Source organism: Tympanuchus pallidicinctus, unplaced genomic scaffold (assembly GCF_026119805.1).
Source record: "Tympanuchus pallidicinctus isolate F22 unplaced genomic scaffold, pur_lepc_1.0 scaffold18, whole genome shotgun sequence".
NCBI classification, from domain to species: domain Eukaryota; kingdom Metazoa; phylum Chordata; class Aves; order Galliformes; family Phasianidae; genus Tympanuchus; species Tympanuchus pallidicinctus.
The window spans coordinates 5873776-5895477 of NW_026294699.1; the positions used below are offsets into that span (position 1 = coordinate 5873776).

At 37.5% G+C, this 21702-nt stretch overlaps 1 protein-coding gene across 5 annotated transcripts in view; it reads right to left on the minus strand.

Moving 5' to 3' along the window:
* GRIN2A (glutamate ionotropic receptor NMDA type subunit 2A) overlaps positions 1–21702 on the minus strand; it is a 161432-nt gene that overhangs the window by 49869 nt on the left and 89861 nt on the right. For all 5 annotated transcript variants that reach the window (XM_052680127.1, XM_052680126.1, XM_052680125.1 and 2 more), the window contains 2 exons: positions 13621–13735; positions 901–1106 (listed from right to left, as the gene is read on the minus strand). In XM_052680127.1, coding sequence (XP_052536087.1) covers positions 901–1106; positions 13621–13735 — 321 coding nt within the window. The remainder of the gene's footprint in view (positions 1–900; positions 1107–13620; positions 13736–21702) is intronic.

Genomic DNA, 21702 nt, shown 5'->3' on the forward strand with positions numbered 1-21702 from the left:
CTTAGATAAGGTTTTTCCTTCTATTTTTTCTAAAAAGCTCTATGGCCTCTAGCACTTTTCAGTCTGAGTTTCCTCAGAGATCAAGGCAATACTTTACTGGCTTTGAAGAAATTCAGATGTTTTATGTAATATTATTATTACATATGTAATTGTAATTATGTAAATAAAATTATGTAAATAAAAATATTTTTCTGGACCTCAGGAACCACTGAGCAATTTCTAGAAATCTTCAAAATATTGACTAGATCTCCTCGCACCTATTCAATGAAAAAGTGTTATTATATTAATTCCAGAAATACAAAGACTGAAGCACAGATGGGGTGAAGAAGCACTGGTAATTACTCAGTGACAGATGTTTCACCAATTTTTAAGAATTGCTCCAAAATTGGAGCAATGAAAGCAGAGGACTTTTCTCTGTCATAGCAGTATTTTATTCCTGAGTAGTTTCTCCTGTACCAAACTTAAGCATAAAGATGCTGTTTTCAATAAAAGGAATTTCTGAGCTGTAAACTAATTAAAGTTATTCAAGTGGGCACATTTCAATATGACAGGAAACAATTCAAACAGGACTCATTAAATCAGTCCAATTTTAGATACGCTCTCTTCTTTCATGAGACTGAGAAGGGCTAGTTCCAGTTCAATTCAAATTTGCTGTAAACTGATTATCTTGTAATTAATTCAATGTTACTTACAAGCTTATAACTAGAACCTTCCAGCTTATTAAAAAGGAAGCACACTGTATGTGAAAGGGAGAAAGAGGAAGAGAAATATGGAATGAAAAGCAAGAGAAAAAATAGCAAATTATAAAAAAATATATACAACAAAAGAAATAAGGGAAAATAAATAAAGAAAATGGGGGTGCATCTTTTGCACTTAAAAAAAATGGAATGATTTACTTACTTAATTTTGACAAATTTACGACATGGCACAGTGTTTTTTTGGCAGCTTTCCATCAAAGGATCCACATCTTCAACGATGACAAAGGGAGCCTCCTCCAGGGTGACAATACTCAGGTGGTTATCATCTGGGTCACTGTCTGCAAAAGAACTGTACCTTGGCCAGACAGAGTACTTCAGGCTCAGTGAGTTGTTCTCCCATTTCCCCACCTGAAAAACCCAAGATACACAGGCTGCTCACATCTGCCTCTTGTTTTTCACAAATGAGTTCTCATATTAAGTGCACTGGGATATAGGTACAGGAAATGACATTGCAAAGACACTTGTCTTAGTTTTTTTTTTTTATCAAAACCACTTTAGAAATCTTCAGCAGTTGCATAAAGTGAGAAACTACATTGTGGTAATGACAAATAAGATAATGCTATTTCAAGAGAGAAAAGCTTTACAAAGCCTTGATAATACCAGCTAATGGTAGCTATCACTTGGCTACAGGCGTACAGAAATATGGCAGGTATCATATGCATTTGAACCAGAACAGCAAACATGCCTGTAATCAATCTGTTAAGTAGTAAGAAAACAGGCATCAAAAATAAAAAGAAAACTAATGGCTTTGCCGGGCCGATGACCAAAGAATCACAACAGTTCTATGTCTTCTCTACAGAAATTACTTCATGTGTTAGAGGAGGCTTCACATTTGAGAAGGCATTGCTAAAGCATTTTGCCGAGTCCTGGGGTTTCTGAGCTGGGCCAAACTAAGCAGAACAGAAGCATAATCGACATGACATGTTTCTTAGTAGAAATAATACATTCTGCCTTAATTACTGCCAAATAATTCAAAAAGTTTAGCAACTAATCAAACAAGCCTTTGCTGTTAGAGTAAATATGTGGTTTTAGGACTACTGGGGAGCATGTCCAGTTTTACTTTTAAATTATATATTTATTATTATAAATTATCTTATTTACTATTATAAATTACCCAGCCCTAATGAACCTGTATTTTTTTCCACTGCTAGAACACCAGCAGTGGGCATATGATTAAAAAATGATTTAAGTGTTTTGAAAGCTCTAGCATTTTTAACTACTTTGTATCTGTAAATCTAATTGCAGTTTACCAGAGCAGTAATGACAGATTATATAAATGAGCTACCAGTCCACATAATTTATAAACCAATACATTTTAATAATCCTTCAGTTACTTAAGCTAAACAAATTACAAATAATCATGAGACTAGTGAAATACTTGTTTTGCAAGGAAAATAGTGGGAATTAACGATGCTCAGATGCTAAAAAAAAAAGACTGTATGAAATTTTTTCTTCCCTTTGGTCTTCTAAAGACTTTAAAATGAATTGCAAAAGTGCCCAAAGAACATAATTTGTATCTCTTCCCATTTAGAGAAGTAGACAAATATGTGCCCTTTGCAGTTTCCTTTCTGTCCTGTTTCTAACGCAAGATATTTTGCTGAACTTTAAAGTAAGAGGTGGAAATGCCAAATCTTTATACACTTAAATTAGGAAATTCAAAATATCCCAAGAGAATGAGGAATTCTAAACCAGCAGGAACCAGGCACGGAAATTATATTACTTACAGTTCTAGTAAGTAATTTAATCAGAACACAATAGATGTAGATGTAGCCTTTGAGAAAAACAATTCTATGCACAGGAAAACAAATGTACTTAACTCTACAAGACAGTTATATTGCAAAAAACTGTTTGATTGCCAAGTTCTGGTACATAATCTCATTCACAGCAGTGTCTGCGCTGCTTTATGTCAGCTTAGACAGCATCATTGATGGCTACACCGTAAGTACGCCAGGAGGCTCCAGCCAGAGCCTTCCACCAAACAAATACACTGAGTACAACAGTGGAAAATGTGCCTGCCTATTCCAAACAGCAGTAAGAAAAGTAAGGTGACTGGGGCTCAATTGCCATTGGGTGTCCAGGAACATGGCAAGAGCAGTGCATGCTGTTCTGCATGTCCTGGTAAAGGCTCTGGAAGCACCTCCAGTGTGCATCACTGTCACACAGACCAAAGGAACACAAACAGCCCTCTGTGATATGCACTTATCTGATCTTATCAAAAATACAGTGGCTGCTTTGTTGTTAAAACAGCAATCATGACATATTTCAATACTTTACTTAAAACAATTGCCCTTTTATTGTTCTGAGGAGGATGCAATCAGTGATGTTTTTAAGGAGCTGAACATGGGGAAACGCTCATTTTTTAGGTAGCTGCATATCTAAAGAAATGTTATATTGATTAAGTCTCTAAAATCCAAACATCTGCTTTTTCCACAGATCTACCTCCATAGTCTCTTATTATATGAGTGGCAAAAAGTAATTAAGACCTTCCCTCAGGCCTCAGGAGCATCACCACTTCTCTCTGAAGAATTCTGCTGCTGCATTGCCAGCACACTGAATTCACTTGGGCTTCAAAGAGGCATTGCAGGTCATCCCACAGTGCAGTGAGGGACACACAGAGTCAGAAAGCACAGTGGCAAAAAAGAACAGGATGAAGATTTCAATGTAATGAACAATGGCAGAATATTCCTGAGAAGCCTTGCTGATGGGAAAATGGCAAATAAGAAAGAGTAATTAGTAATGCCTCTATGTCACTCCTTTTGTTTGGGTAGTATTTGTGTTGGATTTGCTTGTCCTGATTTAAATAGTTAGAATGAACATTGGATGTGCTCTGTCACTGATGCTGGACTCACAGGTGAACAGCTTTCATCTTTATTTGGTAATGGTGCTGAAGAACACATGTTGCACTTCTTTCTACCATTCAGCTACAGTTCTGAATGATCAAAACACTTTTTTTCTTTATTTATTTTAAATGCAGGGTAAGAACTTAGCTTTCTGCAATTAAAGCACGTGGTCAAAATACATTAAGGTTTTTATAGTTACATTAGAAGCCTTCCAGCCTCAACAGAACTAATAGTAGTACTGCTAATAAGAATCTGAATGGTATTAATTATTTACACAGTGTTTTGTAACCTCATATATTATTCAGTTCTTTCAACATCCTTGTGCAATTGATGGTATCAATTTTTAAAAGGTGAAGAGTTGAAATGACAGAGAAAAGCTGCAGACTAAGTAAAACTGAAACATTAATATGTTCCTACTGAAATTCAGAGAATTTATGAAATTGAATCCATATTTTGCTGTCTTGCAAGATCAGCATTTGTGTCACTTACGTAAAATTCAGATCTAGGACTATATCCAATCAGTATCTCTTTTGAATGCATGAAAAAGTTTCACATGCTTAGATGGGAAAAACTGGTCATAACACATTTCCATTTTATTTCTGAACTTTATAAAGAGATTTGCTTGAAAATGGAAGAATTTCTGTGCAAACTCAAATGTTAAGTTCTTATTCAAAACTCTTTAATGACTTATCTGTGACAGCAAAGAAAAACAACTGAGACACCAAAGGCACGCAAGACCTGACTTCACCTCCAAAGGCAGTAGAATAAGTTCATCTATAAGATATAAAAACTAAAATATGAAAAGTTCAGCTGCTATTTTCAGTGGGAGGCAAGAACTACATTTGAATAAACCATGTTACGGTGAAATAGCTGACCAACCTGGACAGCTCCAGCATTTGCCTCCAGTGCCTTGCAGCACACTTTTTGCAGAACATGCTACTTTGAGATCATCATAGCTACTGATGAAATGAACTGAAAATGTCATCCTCTGACCAAGTTCAAGTCTCTAGATTGGAGGCTCAAGGGGTTCCTTTTTCAACTAGTATGCTTACCTTGTGATACTGATATCCCTTATACAAATATTCATGAAACAGCCAAGAAATCACTGCAATGCAGGCTATGGTAAACCATTAATCATCTGAAGGTAAAACTGACACCATTGGTAAAACTGATACCATTGTTACACACCAATCAAGTGTAACCTGAGGTTACAAGTTTTTCTCTGAAGATGTTAATGTTATCAAATCGTGACTCATACAGTTTATCATCAAAGAATTCAGAATAAAATCTCATTGATTGGAATTAGACAACAAAGCAGGAGGAAACAACTGGAAAAAAAAAAGGGCAGGTGATTGTGACAGTATAAAGGCTCAATATCTACATTGTTTCTTGTTAGCTACCACATAATGTAAAAGGTACAGAAAAGCTGAATTGCTTACTAGTTACTTTATTTTTTAAAAGCAAATGTCAGCAGAATACACATTCTCATGTCAAGAAGAAGAAGCAAGAAGTGGAATGTAGTTATTGGTTGCTCAAATCTGTTAAATCTTTTGGTTCAAACAGCTGTTATGTAAAGGAATACAGTGCACAACACAATGAAAGGAAATCTGCATGTTTTGAAGCACTGTTGACAATATACCACAGAATCATAGAATGGCTTGGGTTAGAAGGGACACCAAGAAGTTCCAACCCCCCTGCCACAGGCAGGGCTGACAACCTCCAGATCTGGTACTAGACCATATACCCATAAACCCTACCTGTATTCTAACAGAAAATGATTTATATGCCCAAGCCACTCTCTGATCAGTGCTGGCAGCCACAGCCCCAGAAGCCTTTACACCAAACCAGCAAATGAACTTATGTGTAGACTGGACAAAGTTGTGACTGGATAATCCTGGCTGGACTTGCTGCATGAAGAATTTGGAAATAAATGTTCTTTCTCATGTTTCACAAAACAGGAATCTAAAGGAGTAAGCAGTAAATCCATGTATTCATAACAGATATCTGACATAATTTGCATAGCTAAGCAAAGACTGGGAGATATAAAATAAATAAATAAATAAATGTAGTAAAGTCACAGATAACATTGAAACACAGTTTCTACTGTGGAAATCCTTCTACTACAATGATGAATCTTATTCTTTATGTCTGCGGCCTAGAAATCCCAACTTCTACATAACCAATCTCAAGTGAACTCTGCCATTCAGAAGTCTTCACTTATCTCACAGTCTTCAAGCCATCACTGCTTGGAAAAAAGTTAGCCAGAGGCAAGAGGTCAGTGAGAGTAAAAACACTACAAAGGCCAGGCTGCCAAAACTCTATGTCGATAAGTTATGAGATGGGTAGAAGAGAATTTTCCTGAAGATAATTTTTTCTCCTCCTTTTCCTGAAAGAATTTTTTTCCACTTAAAGAAAGAAAAAAGTGAAAGAAATATGAATTGAATTTGAATTGAAAGTAATTTGGATTTGAAAGAAAGTTGAAGCAAATTTGAAAGAATTATTCCTCTGGGCCTGAAGTGGTCAGGCAGTTGAACTCGATAAAATGTCAATGTCCTTTCCACTTCAGCTATTCTACTCTACTCTTTAAGAGAACAGATCAGAAAGTAGGCATTTTTTTTGCTGTTCAAAAGATAAAAAGGAAAGAAAGAAAGGTGTTTTAATGAAGACATTGCATATTTAGTTCTGGATTTGCTGTTTATCAGAATACATAGAGATAAATTTAACAAATTTCACCTGCCTTAATTAGTTGAGGTTTTTGTTTTGATTTTTTTTTTGTTGGGTTTTCATCCATTGAACTTGAAATTGTAATTTTTTTTCCCTCTGAAACATAATAGAAATATTCTTTTAAGATTTCAAAACTTAGTGTGGGGCAGAGAATCACTTCTGCTAGTCAGAGAGTCAGCTGAAAGCACAGCTTGTTAATGTTAGGCAGCCAGTTTCATATTCTACCTGCATCAAGGTGAATCTCAAGTATTTGGGTTGGTGTGGCAGGCACAATGAAATCAAAACAAAATGCAACTTCTATACTTGGTGCAGCCACTCCCTAATGGCAGGAACTGTAGATAAATCGGTATAGTTTGATCAGTTTTCCTCCCTCTCCTCTTCCTAGAAGATTAAAAATATCTTAAATCAATCTTCATTTAAGTGTAACACACGATCATCTTCACCTTCAACCGCGAGCTGTTACAAAATCTCATCTGATGACGAGTCACTTCCTCAGCCCAAGTAGGCAGCTGTCGAATACATGAAAAATACAGCTATTTTTAAAAAACGTGTTCTTTAAAATCTCTTTTCCATTTAGACAGTTGGTAGTATGAGTTCTGTTAGAATGACAGGCATTTAATTGAGCATTAAATAAAGCAGAGCAGGAGTATTTGGACTTCTGGATTATGCAATATGGAAGGTGGAACTACTGAATGGTTCAAAGACAAGTCTAAAATTCTGATTTATGTTCCAAACTTAAACTCAATTAACTACATATAGTTACAGTCTCTAGCAAACTGAGCTATAGAGAAAAAAATAAAAAACTTGGAGTGAAAAGACCATAGAAGCATGTCTAGGAAAGTTCTCATTCTGCCTAGACCTCCTAAGAATTCAATTAACATTACTGGAGTAATTAAATGGAAAATGAGCTTAATATCAGCAGATGCTATGGTATTTCTCTGTTGGTAGACTCAAAAACAGAGGAAGAATGTGAAAATGTACTGAGATGAAGTTAAAAGTAATAAACACAGCATTGTTTTCAAACCAGAACATTCAACCTGAGGAAAATGTTTAAAAAAAAAAAAAAAAAAAATACAGACATTCTCTGCCCATGGAACTGTCATAATCTGAACCCAAATAAACTTTACCCTGCTTTGTGGAAAAGCCATGAAATACCTAAGTGTTTATGATAAATTTCTGTCATTCCTAGTTAGATTGCTAACACAGTAATATGTGTCTCAAAGAAATATTGAAGATGACCTCCTTTTGAAAAGAAAGCAATAGAATTGGTTTTGGGAAAGATCCTGTCCCAAATTATAAAACCTCTTATATATGCCCAGAGGAACATAACTCTTACAATATATAAACAGATACATATATACAGTCAGTTCTTTCACATATAAAGGTAAAGAGTTTATTTCACTATTGTAGATGCAAGAATTAGTGCTCCCATTATTAAAAAAATATGTATTCATCTATCACTGTATTTCTTTTAAACATCTACATTCTTCTTTATTTCCTCTTTTTATGCAGACTATAATTTTCTCTTTTGCTTAACAGAGAAGGAAAAACAAAAAATAGCAGAGAGCACGGAAGAGTTCATTTAACATCAACCTGAATTAGCAACCACAGGATCCTTGTCTCATTCACTCTTGTCTAAAGTACCTTGCAAATACCATGTATTAACTATGCACTTTGGCCACCTTGTTCATGCCTATTCATTTTCTGAAGAGCCCAGTAATTAACTATTTGGTGTGGTTATCAGAAAAGCAACAGAAATACAGCTAAGAAGGAAAAGCAGCAAAACTACTCATTGCTGTACACTGCAGGGTCCCCTCTCCTGCTGCACCCTAAGCAGTCTCTAAATAACACATAGATGGTTGGTATAATCCTAACCACACACCCTCATGGAATGAGAGAAACAAAGAAAGGCCAGATCCTGAGTAGAGAGAGAAAAGAGCAGAGCATTCTCTTTTGCATGCCAGCATTGGCACAAAAAGAAAGTCTGTCACACCAGCACATCTCAGAGAAAACAAACAAATAACTCGGTCCTATCACCCTCTTCCCAGCAGATGGGAGCTGTACGCAATACGCAGCCGTCATCCTTTTGTAAGGGAAAATGTTGCATGACAACACAGATGCTAAATGCACTCACAGGATTACCCCAATAAACCTTTAAAAAGGAAAAAAAAATAAAATCACAGATTCTTTTTCTACGCTGAACACACATATATTGCAAACATACTTTTTGATCTGTCACACTTTCATGAGGAAAATAATGCTGAGCAAATACAAAATCTAACTCATCTTGATCTACAGAAAAACTATTTGTTGATTTTATTTGAACACCCATTTCCACGTACAAGGCAAGTCTTACATCAATAACTAAGGAGCATAAATCAACTTTGTCAGAATAGTAATAACAAATAGCAGCAGAACAAAGAACACAAGAAAAATCCTTTCTCCAGAACCAGCATCTGTTGTGGACCTTCTGTTGCAAAACCTTTGTGTTGCTTCATGCTGGTCAAGGTTTGCATTTCATATTGACGTTCTTAATTTAAATGACAAAATATGACGTGGGCATTTTCATATCTTATTAATAAGGAATGGTTTACAGCCTTATATCTTAGATGAAGATGGCCATTTGAAGACTTTGAAGTTTTCAAAAATTAGTGCAAAATCTCACATGGGGTATGCAAATGTACTGTTCATCCCTTATGGCTGCTCCTTACACTGACAGGAAAGCACCAAGACCACAGCCATCAAGGCTCATAGGAAAATTAATTACCCACAGAGATTATAAACAAACAGAAAGGAAGAAAAGTAGAAATAAGAAAGGAATAATCATTCTTTGGAATACAGGACATTAAGAAATGGTGGATAATAATTGCTGTAATTCAAAAAATCCAGCACAGGAAAAGCTGAAAGGCCTTTCCTTTGACCAAGTTGAAGCTCCCTGACACAGAAACAACATACAAAGAACCTTCACTCAGCAGTACCAATATAGGGATGTTACAGTAAGACTAAATACCCTAAATGACAAGAATGAAGCAAGGAAAAAGATAACCTGACATGTTAAGGGCATGCTGCATCTGCTATGGGCATCAGCTTAGGCACAAAGCTACTGACAAATGGTACAGCATTAGATCATGCATAGTAGTTCATATAGACATATTATAAATTTTAGCAAATTTTAGCCCCATCATCATCATAGGATTATAGAACAGTTTGAGTTAAAGGGACCTTAAAGATGGTCTAGCTCCAAGCACCTCCATAATACCTGCCAGGTACACCTCCAGCTGGACCAGGCTGCTCAGGGCCTCCCCCAGCCTGGCACTGAGCAATTCCAGGGATGGGGCTTCCGTAGCTTCTCTGGGCAGCCCGTGCCAGTGCCTTACCCACCCTCTGAGTCTTGCTAATTTCTGATCTAAATGTACTTTCTTTTAGTTTCAAATCATTGCTCCTCCTTCTATCACCACACTCCCTGCCAGAGTCCCTCCTCATCCTTCCTTTAGGCCCCTTCGTGTACTGGAAGGCCATCACAAGGTCTCCCTGGAATGATCCTTCAGCTGTCATGAACTTCGCTTCGCACACAAGTTCCCAAAAAACACTCTGATGGTTTATTATCACAGTATTATCACAGACAAAAAACTTTGTCAGAAATCTGACCAAGTGTCAGGCTTTCCAGTTTTTGTCCAGTGAAGTTTCATCTATGCCATTTCATCTGACAGTTGTCTCTCCTTAGCCACACGAAAGTAGATGTCAGTAGACAGATAGAACTCTCTGTGAAGACCTTGGTCCATTTATTCCCGGCAGGAATCGTGCACTCTCTGCCTACTCATTTCTTCCTAGATACAAATACGTACAACCTCATACAGGGTTTGCACATCTGGCATATGTTAGTTTATCAGAGCAAATTCAAGTTCTACACTAATTCCTGCATTAATAAGAAAGCTTAAAATCTTTGGTTACATTTAGAATAAACTTGGAGATAAATAATGGTTCATCCATTACTGTAACTTGCCTACTGCACTCATGCTCACCAAAGCAAAGAATAAATCACAGATCTACAACTTAGTCAGTGTTGGTCCACAATTTAGTTCTCAGAAGAGAGAAGAAAATATTGACATCCTCAAGCTAACTTCACCTCTATTAATTGGAGAGCACCAACAAAATTTCTTTTATTCTGGAACTCATCTTTACACACAGAATATGATTATCTGTAAATGCAACATAGTCCTCCCAACCTTATTTAACATACAGCATACACACAGCTAATTAAAGTTAACCTGATTCTGCTACTGCTATTTATATTCCAGTATATCATTTTAATATTGGGTTGATTGGTTTTATGTCAATTAATTTTCCCAATTTAAGGAGGAAAAAAAAAACAGAATGAAACGAAAACTAATAGCCTGTGAAGTTTGGAACTCAGTGAGCAGGCAAGGTGAAACATAAAGGTCACTTTGCACTGAGATGAGCTTAATGGGGAACGTGCAGCTGGTACTGATGGATCTTGAGATTTTCTTCAGTTTAAGTCAGTGTTGCTGCAGAGCGTTGGTGATCACTGGGCAGCACTGGCAAATATATTAAGTTTCATTGAAACATTAAGCTTGTCTTCTTAAAAATCTCTTGTCTGAGAACAGCAACCCTGTTGCCTGTCAAGATTAGAAGGGAGAATATGAATGTTGATGACAGAAGTTCGAGCAGCTGCTCAATGATCTGTCAAAATATCTTGCTGGATGCCTGCAGAACATGCCCAAAAGTGATTTTCAGTCTTCAAACAATTATCATCCAACCAGCTTTTTTCAGAATCAGATATGGGACAAATTCCTCAGTCAATCCCATTTATATGTAAAGTTTCTATTTCAAAGTTTTGATACTGAGTCATCTGCAGTGGAAAAATGAGCTTATTTTCCTAGGGGTAAGATGAATGCTCTTCAACTATGCTTGAGTGAATTTTCTATAACCTCAAGCCTTGAATCAAGTATATCAATTTTGAGACCAAGGAAAACTGTGCTTAAATAAAAGCAGATTATTACCTAAACAGAAGAAAATTGAGTTTTCATATTAAATCTTATACTTTCAAGAGGATATTGGACAAAAAAAATCCTCACATAAAACACTATTACTCTTTCTTACATAAAATATAGAGCAAGTACTCAAATTTCTGTGTACATTAGTTATATTACAAGGATTAGCAGACTGTTGCATTGGCAGTTTTTCACATGAGCAAATCATTTAATTAGATTCTAGGATTTGATGTTTTCCATCTACGACTGAGAATATTTAATAAGACTTCAGTAAAACAATTCTGTGATGCTAACTGAAATACTGCAATCAGAAGTAAATGCATGCACTTGTCAGGAAACTCAAAGCAGGAAATGTTGGACCACAGATGTCAGTTTTGAAACTGAGCAAAACAGTGCAGTGAGAAAGCCAATTTCTTTCTCCTTTCTCCTACGAGATAAGAAGTGAGGAAAGAAACTTGGAAAGAACATCAGTACGGCACTACAGAGATGTTCAAATAAACCTGGGGTGGGCAAGAACCTCCTTGTGTGTCTAATCAGAGGAACGTTTCTGTTATTTCTGAAGAGCAGAGTGAAATTCTGCTATAAATGTGGGGTGCTCCAATACGGCTGAAAGTTGCCTCCAGCTTGCCAGGATAATTGATTAGTCAGTTTATTTGTCTTCATCCATGGAGGCAGGGATCAGCTTGTGGTCAGAGGGATAATTCTGGTGGTGACAGCCCGTTCTTGGCTGCCTTTCACTTCTCTGCTCTGACATAATTAAACCTGGCTGCTTTCCCATAGTCCTACGATAGAGAAGCAGACAAAACTGCAGCTAGGGGCAGGCTCTCTCTACCAAAATATCTCATCTGGCCTCTACCAAAAGGGCTCTAAATCTAGGTAGAATCTAGGAGTAGATGCAGAACATTTTCTGGGCAGCAATGTCCTCTCAGTCACTCTTTTCCCTTCTAAAAACACCTCATACACACCAGATGAAAACTGTAGGTCTCATCCTACAGAGAGCCTTGTAGCCCAGTGCAGTAGGTGGAGTGTACACTTCTGCCATACAATATGCTCAACTAACTACAGCAGAAGCTGGACTGAAACATCCATGCTCTCATAAAGGAGACACTCAAAGGTTAAAAGTGGCTCAACTTATTTCTTGCACATATTGTTGGTGCATATATTGAGCATTTCTTCACTCATTTTTCAAGAGCATTTAACCTATTTCCCCATGTCGGGTGAGTGCTCTCTTTAGAGAAGTATCAAGATCCAAAATAAATTTATGACACCATGAGCACTGTTGTCTACCAATATGCCCATTTTCTGCCCTCAGTGCCACACTAATATTCCCCAACTAGGATAACACTTTTCCAGAACATTATATGTGATATGAAGACTGTTGCAGAATTTTAAAATTAGGTAAGTAATTGGCATAATAGATACTAAGCAAGAGATTCTCCAATGATTCCAACTGACAGATTCGGGTAGAATTAAATTTATCCAGAGAATTAAATCAAATGAATGTCAAGAAGCACACAGCATAATCTAGGACTACTCTCTCTGTTTTGCATGACTAGCATATTTACAGAGATGTCCTACGTCAAATAATTCTTATTTTGTCATTATTATTCAACATCATGAAGAACCTGACAGCCTTACAAAAAAGAATTGGATTTATGAGATCCTAAAAGTATCAGACAAAAGAGTTCAAAGATTTCAGCAGCAATTTAGATAATGCACAGTCATGCTTTATGAATTTAAAATAGATCAGGGGGTATGATACATCTGTATTTTTTCCCATAGTGCAAACAAACACTAAGGTGTTGGTTTTTGACACATGGTATCACAACTATCCTGCAAAACATCAGAGCCAAAATTGAGAATAAAATCTGCTTAAATTCTGTTGAAAAATCCCATCAACCAAATAAAAGGACTTTTCTGTATAGCTCCTGAATTATGTTGAGATACACAAATCCATGCACTCAGACACTTAAGGTCCAAGTTTCAGGAAATTTTTCAGTCACCCATTCTAGCTGGCTAAATTGTGCTAGAGAAACAAAAGGTGCATTTCATAAAAACATGAAATCCATGTGATCTCTTCACTGATACATTGCCTTCCTCATTAAAATTCCTTAGACCTACCCAAAATAAAGCAAAATTACCTTCTCTGAACTGTTGTGACAAACCTGCTACAGCAGAATATCATCATTGATGTGTGTGATATTAATCTGTCTGCTCATCTTTAATATGGTTCTGCCAAGTCTCTCCTATCTCCTCCCAAGTTCTTTACCTACGGATGATGCTCACCTTCTCCCACACACGATCTTTGTTCAGTACGATCACCACCAGCCTGGGGTGTGCCTGATAACCGTCGGCAGTGAAGGACAAATCTTTACCTTCCCAAGTCACATTCATCATAAACCTGGAAGGGAAAAATAAATAAATAAATCAGTGAAAAATTAATCAGCTGTCCAGTGGTTAATGAGCAAGCTAATTCAGTCATCGGAAGCACGATGAAGTCCACGCACTAAATCCTGTTAATGCTGTAAAAAAGCATGAAGTCCGTAAAGTTTAGTAAAGCCTCAGTTTGCAAAAGTGGAGATGCTGAACATTTTTGGGAGCCTTAATAGAGGAGAAAGAAAAACATTATTTGTTAAAAATAATACAATTCATGACACAGACATCATTTTTAAAGTAGTTTCAACATCATGGATGACTTGTCCACTCCATGAATCATCTTTTTAGCATTTTGCACAACTTCACCAGCTTTTCAGCACCACTGTAAATACATCCACATCAGACCTGCATGTAATATCACACTTTGGTCTCACTGCAATAATACTCAGGTCAGTGGCCCAAGACTTGCTCACCTGGTCAGACTTCAACATATGAGCTGACACTGCAGCTTTCAAACTGTCTTTGTGACACATGGATAATTTCCACTAATGCCTTCAGCCAAATAGCAGTAATTAAGGGGTAGATAATATTTCATTTCAATATTTTTAAAAAGAAAAAAATGTATATTTTTTAGTTTTGATTGATTTTCAGTGTTTTTCAAAACATCAACTAGTTAGCACTAGGGGGGGAAAAAAAGACATTTTAGAGGGATTCTAAAACATACAGGGAAAGGGAAGATTTCTTTTTGCTCTTGTTGAAAACTGTTGGTTTAATCCCAAATTTCCTGCCTTTGGATTTGAGCATTGAATCAAAAACTGCTTACCACAAATCTCCATGTAACAGCTATGAAACTGAAAATCTATGCAACTGAGTTTTTTATTGTTATTTTATTTTTTTAAAAGAAATTTATGTCAATAGAAGGCTATTACTCAGAGTGCTACTACACATGCCACCTCTCCTAAGATGGACCATAGCACTGTTGTTTGCTTTCCCTATCCTCCTCCTCTACTGCATCGTTAAGCTGCATGTTCTAAAAACAGAAAACCACTTACAAGTAACCCAGTCATTAACAATGACTACACCAACTATATCAAGTCATTGTCCCTGAAGGTTTGAAATTCCTTAGCTAGTTTTTACTAATTCTAGTATAATCTACCTAGCTTAGTAAATACTGTTTTTATTTCCCAATTATTGCTTTCCATCTGTCATTGAAACATGTAGCCTCTTCTCTAAAGTGCTGCCCTTTTGGTGATTCAGAAACATTGGCATTCTGGACATTCAAAAAATTCTTTCAGACTTGCCTCAAAAAACATTCTTTTTCTCAAAATTTTCCACAGAATTGTAACAGAAATCCATCTCTACATTTGTTCCAGTTCTACACAGCTTCAGTGTTTCTCAGTGAGAACAGATTGCTTCTACTGCTCCAGGGCCAGAAAGAGTGAAGAGAAACTGCACTTTTTATTTAAAGCACAAATATGGGGATCTTGCTGCCAAGAGGCTCAACTACAGGAGCACCTGGGCCACGCTCCCTGGACTGAGATATTGCAAAAATCTATCATTTTGCACATTACCCAAACTCCCACACTTAGGAAAATCAGGATGAAAGGGAAGCGAGTAAAATGATGGTAGTGGCATTGGTGTACTTCGGCCACACTGAAAAAAAAAATAATAATAATCCAAACTCATAGTTATCAATGTGAGCCTGACCAAGCTATCCTGTGGGTGAGAGGAAAAACTGCATCCATCCATCCTACTGGGAGACCCACTGGTACTTCCAGAAGATAGCATACTCTCCACCCTATGTCTGTGGTCTGAAATAACCTGGTTCCCAGGATATGCTGTGAGATGAAATTCAGTCCAGGTTTTCAGCTACAAGTTCTTCTTGAACTCCTCACTTAACACCTCTATTATCCCAGCCCTCAGAGAGATGTGCTTTGGAAGGCTTAAAAGTTACTCCAGAAACTCCTCGCTCATTGCACCGTGCTTTTATACCCACAAGAAACAGATGCAATTTTACACAGTGTATTTGTTTCTACAGTAGCAGCATGGCCTCCTGGTCAATCTGACGCAGAAATAATTCTTCAGTGTCAGTGTGTAGACTTAGCTGCTTGAAAATCCCAGCAGCAGAAAGCACACTAAATGAGAGAAGATAGATCCAAGAGAAATAATGATATTATATCATAACAGTTAATAATTAAATGAGCACTGCCCTAAACAACCATATTAACACCATTCAGCACCGGTTTGACAGCAATTTATAAATTCACCCATCACAGCAACTCATATTTTATGACAGACTTCCAGCGTGAAAATTTTCCCCTCGGCAGAACTTTGCTTTTCAGTTGAACTAATTTCCCATACACTACATTTTTCATCCAGCACTGAAAGAGCTTGCTCAGGAATAAAAAGCTTGTTTGCCACCTCGAGAATAAGCGGCAAACCAGCAGGCAGAACTTGCTGGCAGGTATGTGTAAGAAGCCAGCACAACGCTCACTCACTGCTGAAAATTAAATGTGTTGTGACCCAAGGAATAGCATACCAAGGGAACCACCACCAAGGAAAACTAAGGACATGATGTGAAAGCAGGCACTGCTTGTATTCACATTTCCCACCATCCTTTATAGGAGGTCTACCCCTTCTGATTCATAAATATGAAACAACTCTCTCCCAACGAGCACAGATTCTTATGGGGTCAGGCACAAATGCCCCTATTTCCACAAAACTGGGAGCCAGGAACGTTGTGTCCTCCTAAGGACTGGAGCAGACATACCCACCATACTACATAAGGCTTTGGTGTCCAGTCAGCATTTTTGTTACATAGTCACTGGTGATCAGACTTGAGTTGAACCCTCCTCAAGCAAATTTTAGTTGGATTGTTACCCTTGATTTCAAACACCACTCATCATATTTTTGAGATTTATGTGCAAATCCTCTAGAGTAGAAGCCATTCAAGCACCATCACAAGAGTCAGAGCTGTAGCTGCAGTTATGCTCAAGCACTCAGCATAAAAAAGATTAAATCTAAAATGAAAAACATACATTTTAAACTGTGTGATTTTATGAGCCATTTAGCAGTGAAATACATCTTGCAAGTTTAAAAAAAAGGTCCTCTAATCTGTAAAAGTCTCTTAAAATTTTATTGTCATCCACAAAGGTATCAGTGAGTGACGCAGTCTGAGCTACTCCAGTTTCTCAAATTGCAGTAATAAAAAGGAGCTTCAAAGAGATTCTTGTTTTCCTGAGAAGATTCTTCTGTACAAAATTCAACTGCCTGTGTTTTTCAGAACTAAAAATCTACATTCACATCTGAGTTGTCGTTTTTCCTCCACAAAGGACAGATGTCCTGCTCTGCTTCTGCTGGCCAGGATCCTACGCTGCCTGTCTCTTAAGAAAACAACTGCATGATGGTTAGGAGGAGTGAAGAAAAAAAGTATTTAAATTATACGCTATTCTTACAGAGTTTTAAATTCACCCAAGATTAGTTTCTGTGCAAGACATCTTTCATTTCTGAATTGTCAATATATATTATCATTATTCATATTATTTATAATATTTTAATATTATTATTTATGTTTTATGTATATTTGAAGTAGCTTTCGAATTGCATGTGACTGTGGTACTTGATTATTTGCAGTCCTTATTTCAAGGAAGTAATGCAGCATACACCTTGGATTAGTCGTTAATCTGCTTTCATACCTCATTAATGCAACAACCTTTGCAATGACATGATAGCAGGAGGCCCTGTGGTGGTGTTATGACACTGAAGTCTTAATTGACTTTTGCTAACCGAAGTTCATGACTAAGATTCCCCAGGTGATATGTGCATGAAAGATGGGAATCTGAGGCAGAAGCTAAGCTGTTCTCCATACTAAATTCAAAATAGGTTTTTATCATGCAATGAGCAAAGCCTGTACTATATCTCAAAATACTTTTAAACATTTATACAATTCTTTTCACTTTCCTTAAGAAAACTGAAAAGAGAAACGCTGAAACATTCCAACAGAAAACTGTTCACATTGAATTTGCAGCAACTCTTCGAAGCACCAAGGTTAAAAAGTGCTCTTGAGATTTCCAACTTAATGTTTATAGATCTGGAAAGATCAAGAACTTTGTCATTGGACCTGTGAAATCCAGCACGTGGCCACACGACCCACAACTCCTGCAGCTCACACCAGCTCAGCAAATCCGATAACTCCCTCCGGTGCCATCATAACAGACTATCATTTCTTATTTAGCCAATTCCTCACCATGGGGCAGTGTTTTGAGTTTGTGACAACCCCATGCAAAGGAGAGAAACAGCTGAGACTGAGGGAAATACCAGCTTCATTAAAAAAACAAAAACAAAAAAAAAAAACCTCTCCTCTTCCTTTCCCAAATAAGGGACTTCCAAAATGAGATTTAAAGGAGATGAAATATCTCACAACCAACATCAGCTGATGCTATTTCACTTTCCTCTAAACAGTATGAACCAATCATTTTAATAATCTTGACTGTTTGGGCCTATACCTAAAAAAGCAGGAAGGAATCCAAGCTTTTTCTTTTTTCTTTTTCTTTTTTTTTTAAGCTATGAATTTTTTTTCCTGCATCTTTTTGGGGCTAAGCTTCCTTATTCTGTGAAATCTGGAAAATATCAATAGAAACCTGATGAAAAGTGATTTATCATTAAGAAATAGCCTTTCTGAAAAACATTTGTGAAATTAGTATTTAAAAGTCTGTGTGTAAAGGATTTAATGTGTTGTATAAAGTATGTGAAGAAACAGCTCTCAAACAGACCACTATTAAACAAGATAATCATGCATTTTTTCAAACAGATAAGCATATTTTTCAAGACCATTTTTCATCATAGGCGATGTAAGATATTTTTTTCCTTCTTAAGCTCCTTCCCGATAATGCAAAGAAAGAGCCTCCTCTTCATGCCTCTTCCTCCTCCTCCACATCCCCAGCCCTCAGTCTCCTGAATATAACTCCTGCTCCTAGAGCTGCATCTCCCTAGGCCTTGAGCCAGCATGGATGAATCAAGTTTTAGGAACAATATGCTCAGTGACTGTGAAAAAGGAATGGCACGCCAACTACTTGTACCTTGTGCCAGCTGTTCCTTAAAGCACTAGATGACAGCAGATCTGGAAATGTCATTTTGCCCCAGTTCTGCCAGACCAGCAACTAAACTCTTGGGGAACCCTTTTAAAAAAGAGGCATGTGGGAGCAAAATTAGGAAGAGTCCAGCTGGCTGGCTGGGTGCTGCAGGCTAGCATAACCTATCAAAAACCACAAAGTTTAGTGAGCTGATGTTATTATTAGTAAACATATTAGCACTTTTTTTTACAAGATGTTGTAATATTTTGCTTCACTGTCTCAGCAGCACCTCAAACTCATCCCTGCAAAGCTTGCTTGGTTCTCTGCAGCAACACCATCTCCAATATCCTTTATATTTCTACTTGGAATTCCAATACTTGCTAATAGCCCCAAAGCTGACTGTGCTCAACTAAACAGGCCATGCTTGTTCTTTTGTTGTTTTGTTTTGGGTTTTGCTGTTCTTTTTATTTGCTGGGAAAACGTTCCAGAAGCCTCATAAGCGGGTGACTGACTTGATCCTTCTGCTTCTTAAACAGACCTAACCAGGGAAAAACACCTGATACAAATTTTCTATAATTTCAGAATCACTTTGTTAGTTTGCCAGCATCATTTCAGGAAGCTGGTGAAGCTCAGTTTTATTTTGAGGGAAACAATGACAAGTTTCATCAACTCAGTTCCTGTTGCTTAATGCAGCTACAAAGAACAAAACCATGCAGAAAAGTTTTAAATTATTGAACAGGGCACTTACAGCACGTGAATTAAGAGTAAAATAAAACACGTTAGTGTTTAAAATATGCTCACTGGCACTGTTAGATTTAGCATATCCCTGCATACCAAAGTCCTAATCAGAAAGTATACCCAAATTAGCTATCTCCCCACAAACCAAGTGAGCAGCCTATGTGATTATGGAAGCTTGGGTGACAGTCTCAGATCATCCCTTTATGCACAGGGCACTGCTGTGAACACACACTGACTGCTGGCTCATGGGCAACCTGCTGTCCAGAACACTCAGGTCCTTCTCTGCAGAGCTCCTCATCACCACGTCAACCAACCCCTAACCTGTGCTGATGCATGCAGTTATTCCTCCCCAGGTGTAGGACTGTACGCGTGCATATTGAACTGCATGATGTTCCTTCATCTCTGCTCAACTCCCTGATCTGTCCAGGTCTCACTGAATTGCAGCACAGCCTTGTGGTATGTCAGCAAACTTGCTAAGGATGCATTTGATCCCTGGATTTAAACTGAAAAAGGGGAGGTTTAGGTTAGATATTAGGAAAAAATTCTTCATTCAGAGTGGTAAGGCACTGGCACAGGCTGCCCAGAGAAGCTGTGGATGCCCATCCCTTAAGCCGTTCAAGGCTAGGCTGGATGAGTTCCTGGACAGCCTGATCTAGTGGTTGGCAACCCTGCCCATGACAGAGGGATTGGAACTGGACGATCATTGAGGTCTTTCCAGCCCAAGCTATTCTGTGATTCTATGATTCTATAATTTAAGGTCCCTTCCAACCCAAAACAGTCTCTGATTCTATGAAATTACACTTAGTTTTTCTGCAGAGCATCTCTACTAGTAAAAAAGCATTTTGCTCCCTATATAATTAAATAACAACACATCTTCGAACAGACTATAAGGCAGATGATACTTTCCCTCCCTCCCACCCCCCCCCCAAGTCTTTTGACAGAACTTAATGAAATGAACAAATCTCCGAAAATTGGAAAGCATTAAACAGATATGCTGGATTATCCATCAAACCATTGTGTCCAAGTAATACTTGATTTCACTTGAAAGAAAAAGAGGAAAATGCATCTGTCACTGCTAAAAGCTGGCATCGAAATATTGAACTTGATAAATGAACACCAGGACTTCAGGGACAGCACATTCTCATCATCTGGAGCAGACGTTTCATAGGCAACTTGCAACAGCAGCACAACAGCATGGATAAGAAAATGAAATGTTATCATAGGCCATCATCTAAACCTCTTTGGACTTCGGACTGCTGCTGCTCTCTGGCTAAAGCGACAATGAATAATGGAAACAATGTGTGGGCAGAGCACGAAACCAAAGCCTGCCCAGAGCAGATTTTTAGCCCTACAACTTCCCTACAAAAAGTAAATGAGCCTCCAAAATCCTGCATATTTTTGGTTGTATTTGGAAACTGGATGTAACTAAACACAGCATCAACAACTGACTGCTGGACAGGCATATCAAGTTTTTTTTCAGACATAGCCCACCATAACCCAACATGGTTATGACTTTTAAACACAAGTACTCTACTAAGCCATGCAGAAGTAATTTTATTCATACAGCAGTAGAATTTTCCATGACAACTAATAGGGTTATTTTGTTTTGCTGTTTGTTTAGATGTTTCCTTTTTTGTAAGAGAGCGAGCATTTGTTCAACTGACACTGCTGTAATGAACTGCTAATTCTAGATATCCTGCAGTGCTGCTGCCAGTATTTTGCACAACAGTATTTTTCTGTATTGGAAGATTGTAGGTCTTACAAGAATGACAAAAGACCTGAATACATAGAAACATTTTAAGTGTGTAGAAAAAAATTCCCTATTTTATTTTAAATCCTTTACTCATAAAGAAACACTGATTTTTGCATGTGTATCAGAAATGAACAATGATCAGACCGTTCCAAAAACTGAAGCAAACCAGATTTTTTCTGGATCTAGAAAGCTAATATAAGCATTTTAGAATTGCCATGACAGGGAAAGGTGTCATGTTTGTGTGCTTCAAAACATATATATCTTCAAGCCAATTTAATACACAAAGGATTTGAAAAAGAGGGAGGAGGAGCTTTCACTTCATAGCTTTCTTTACGAAGAATTTCTTTATAAGCGGAGATGAACCTCACTAGATGTGGGAAGCAGCACATAAAGCATTACCTATCTCCATTTACACGCAAATTAGCTATT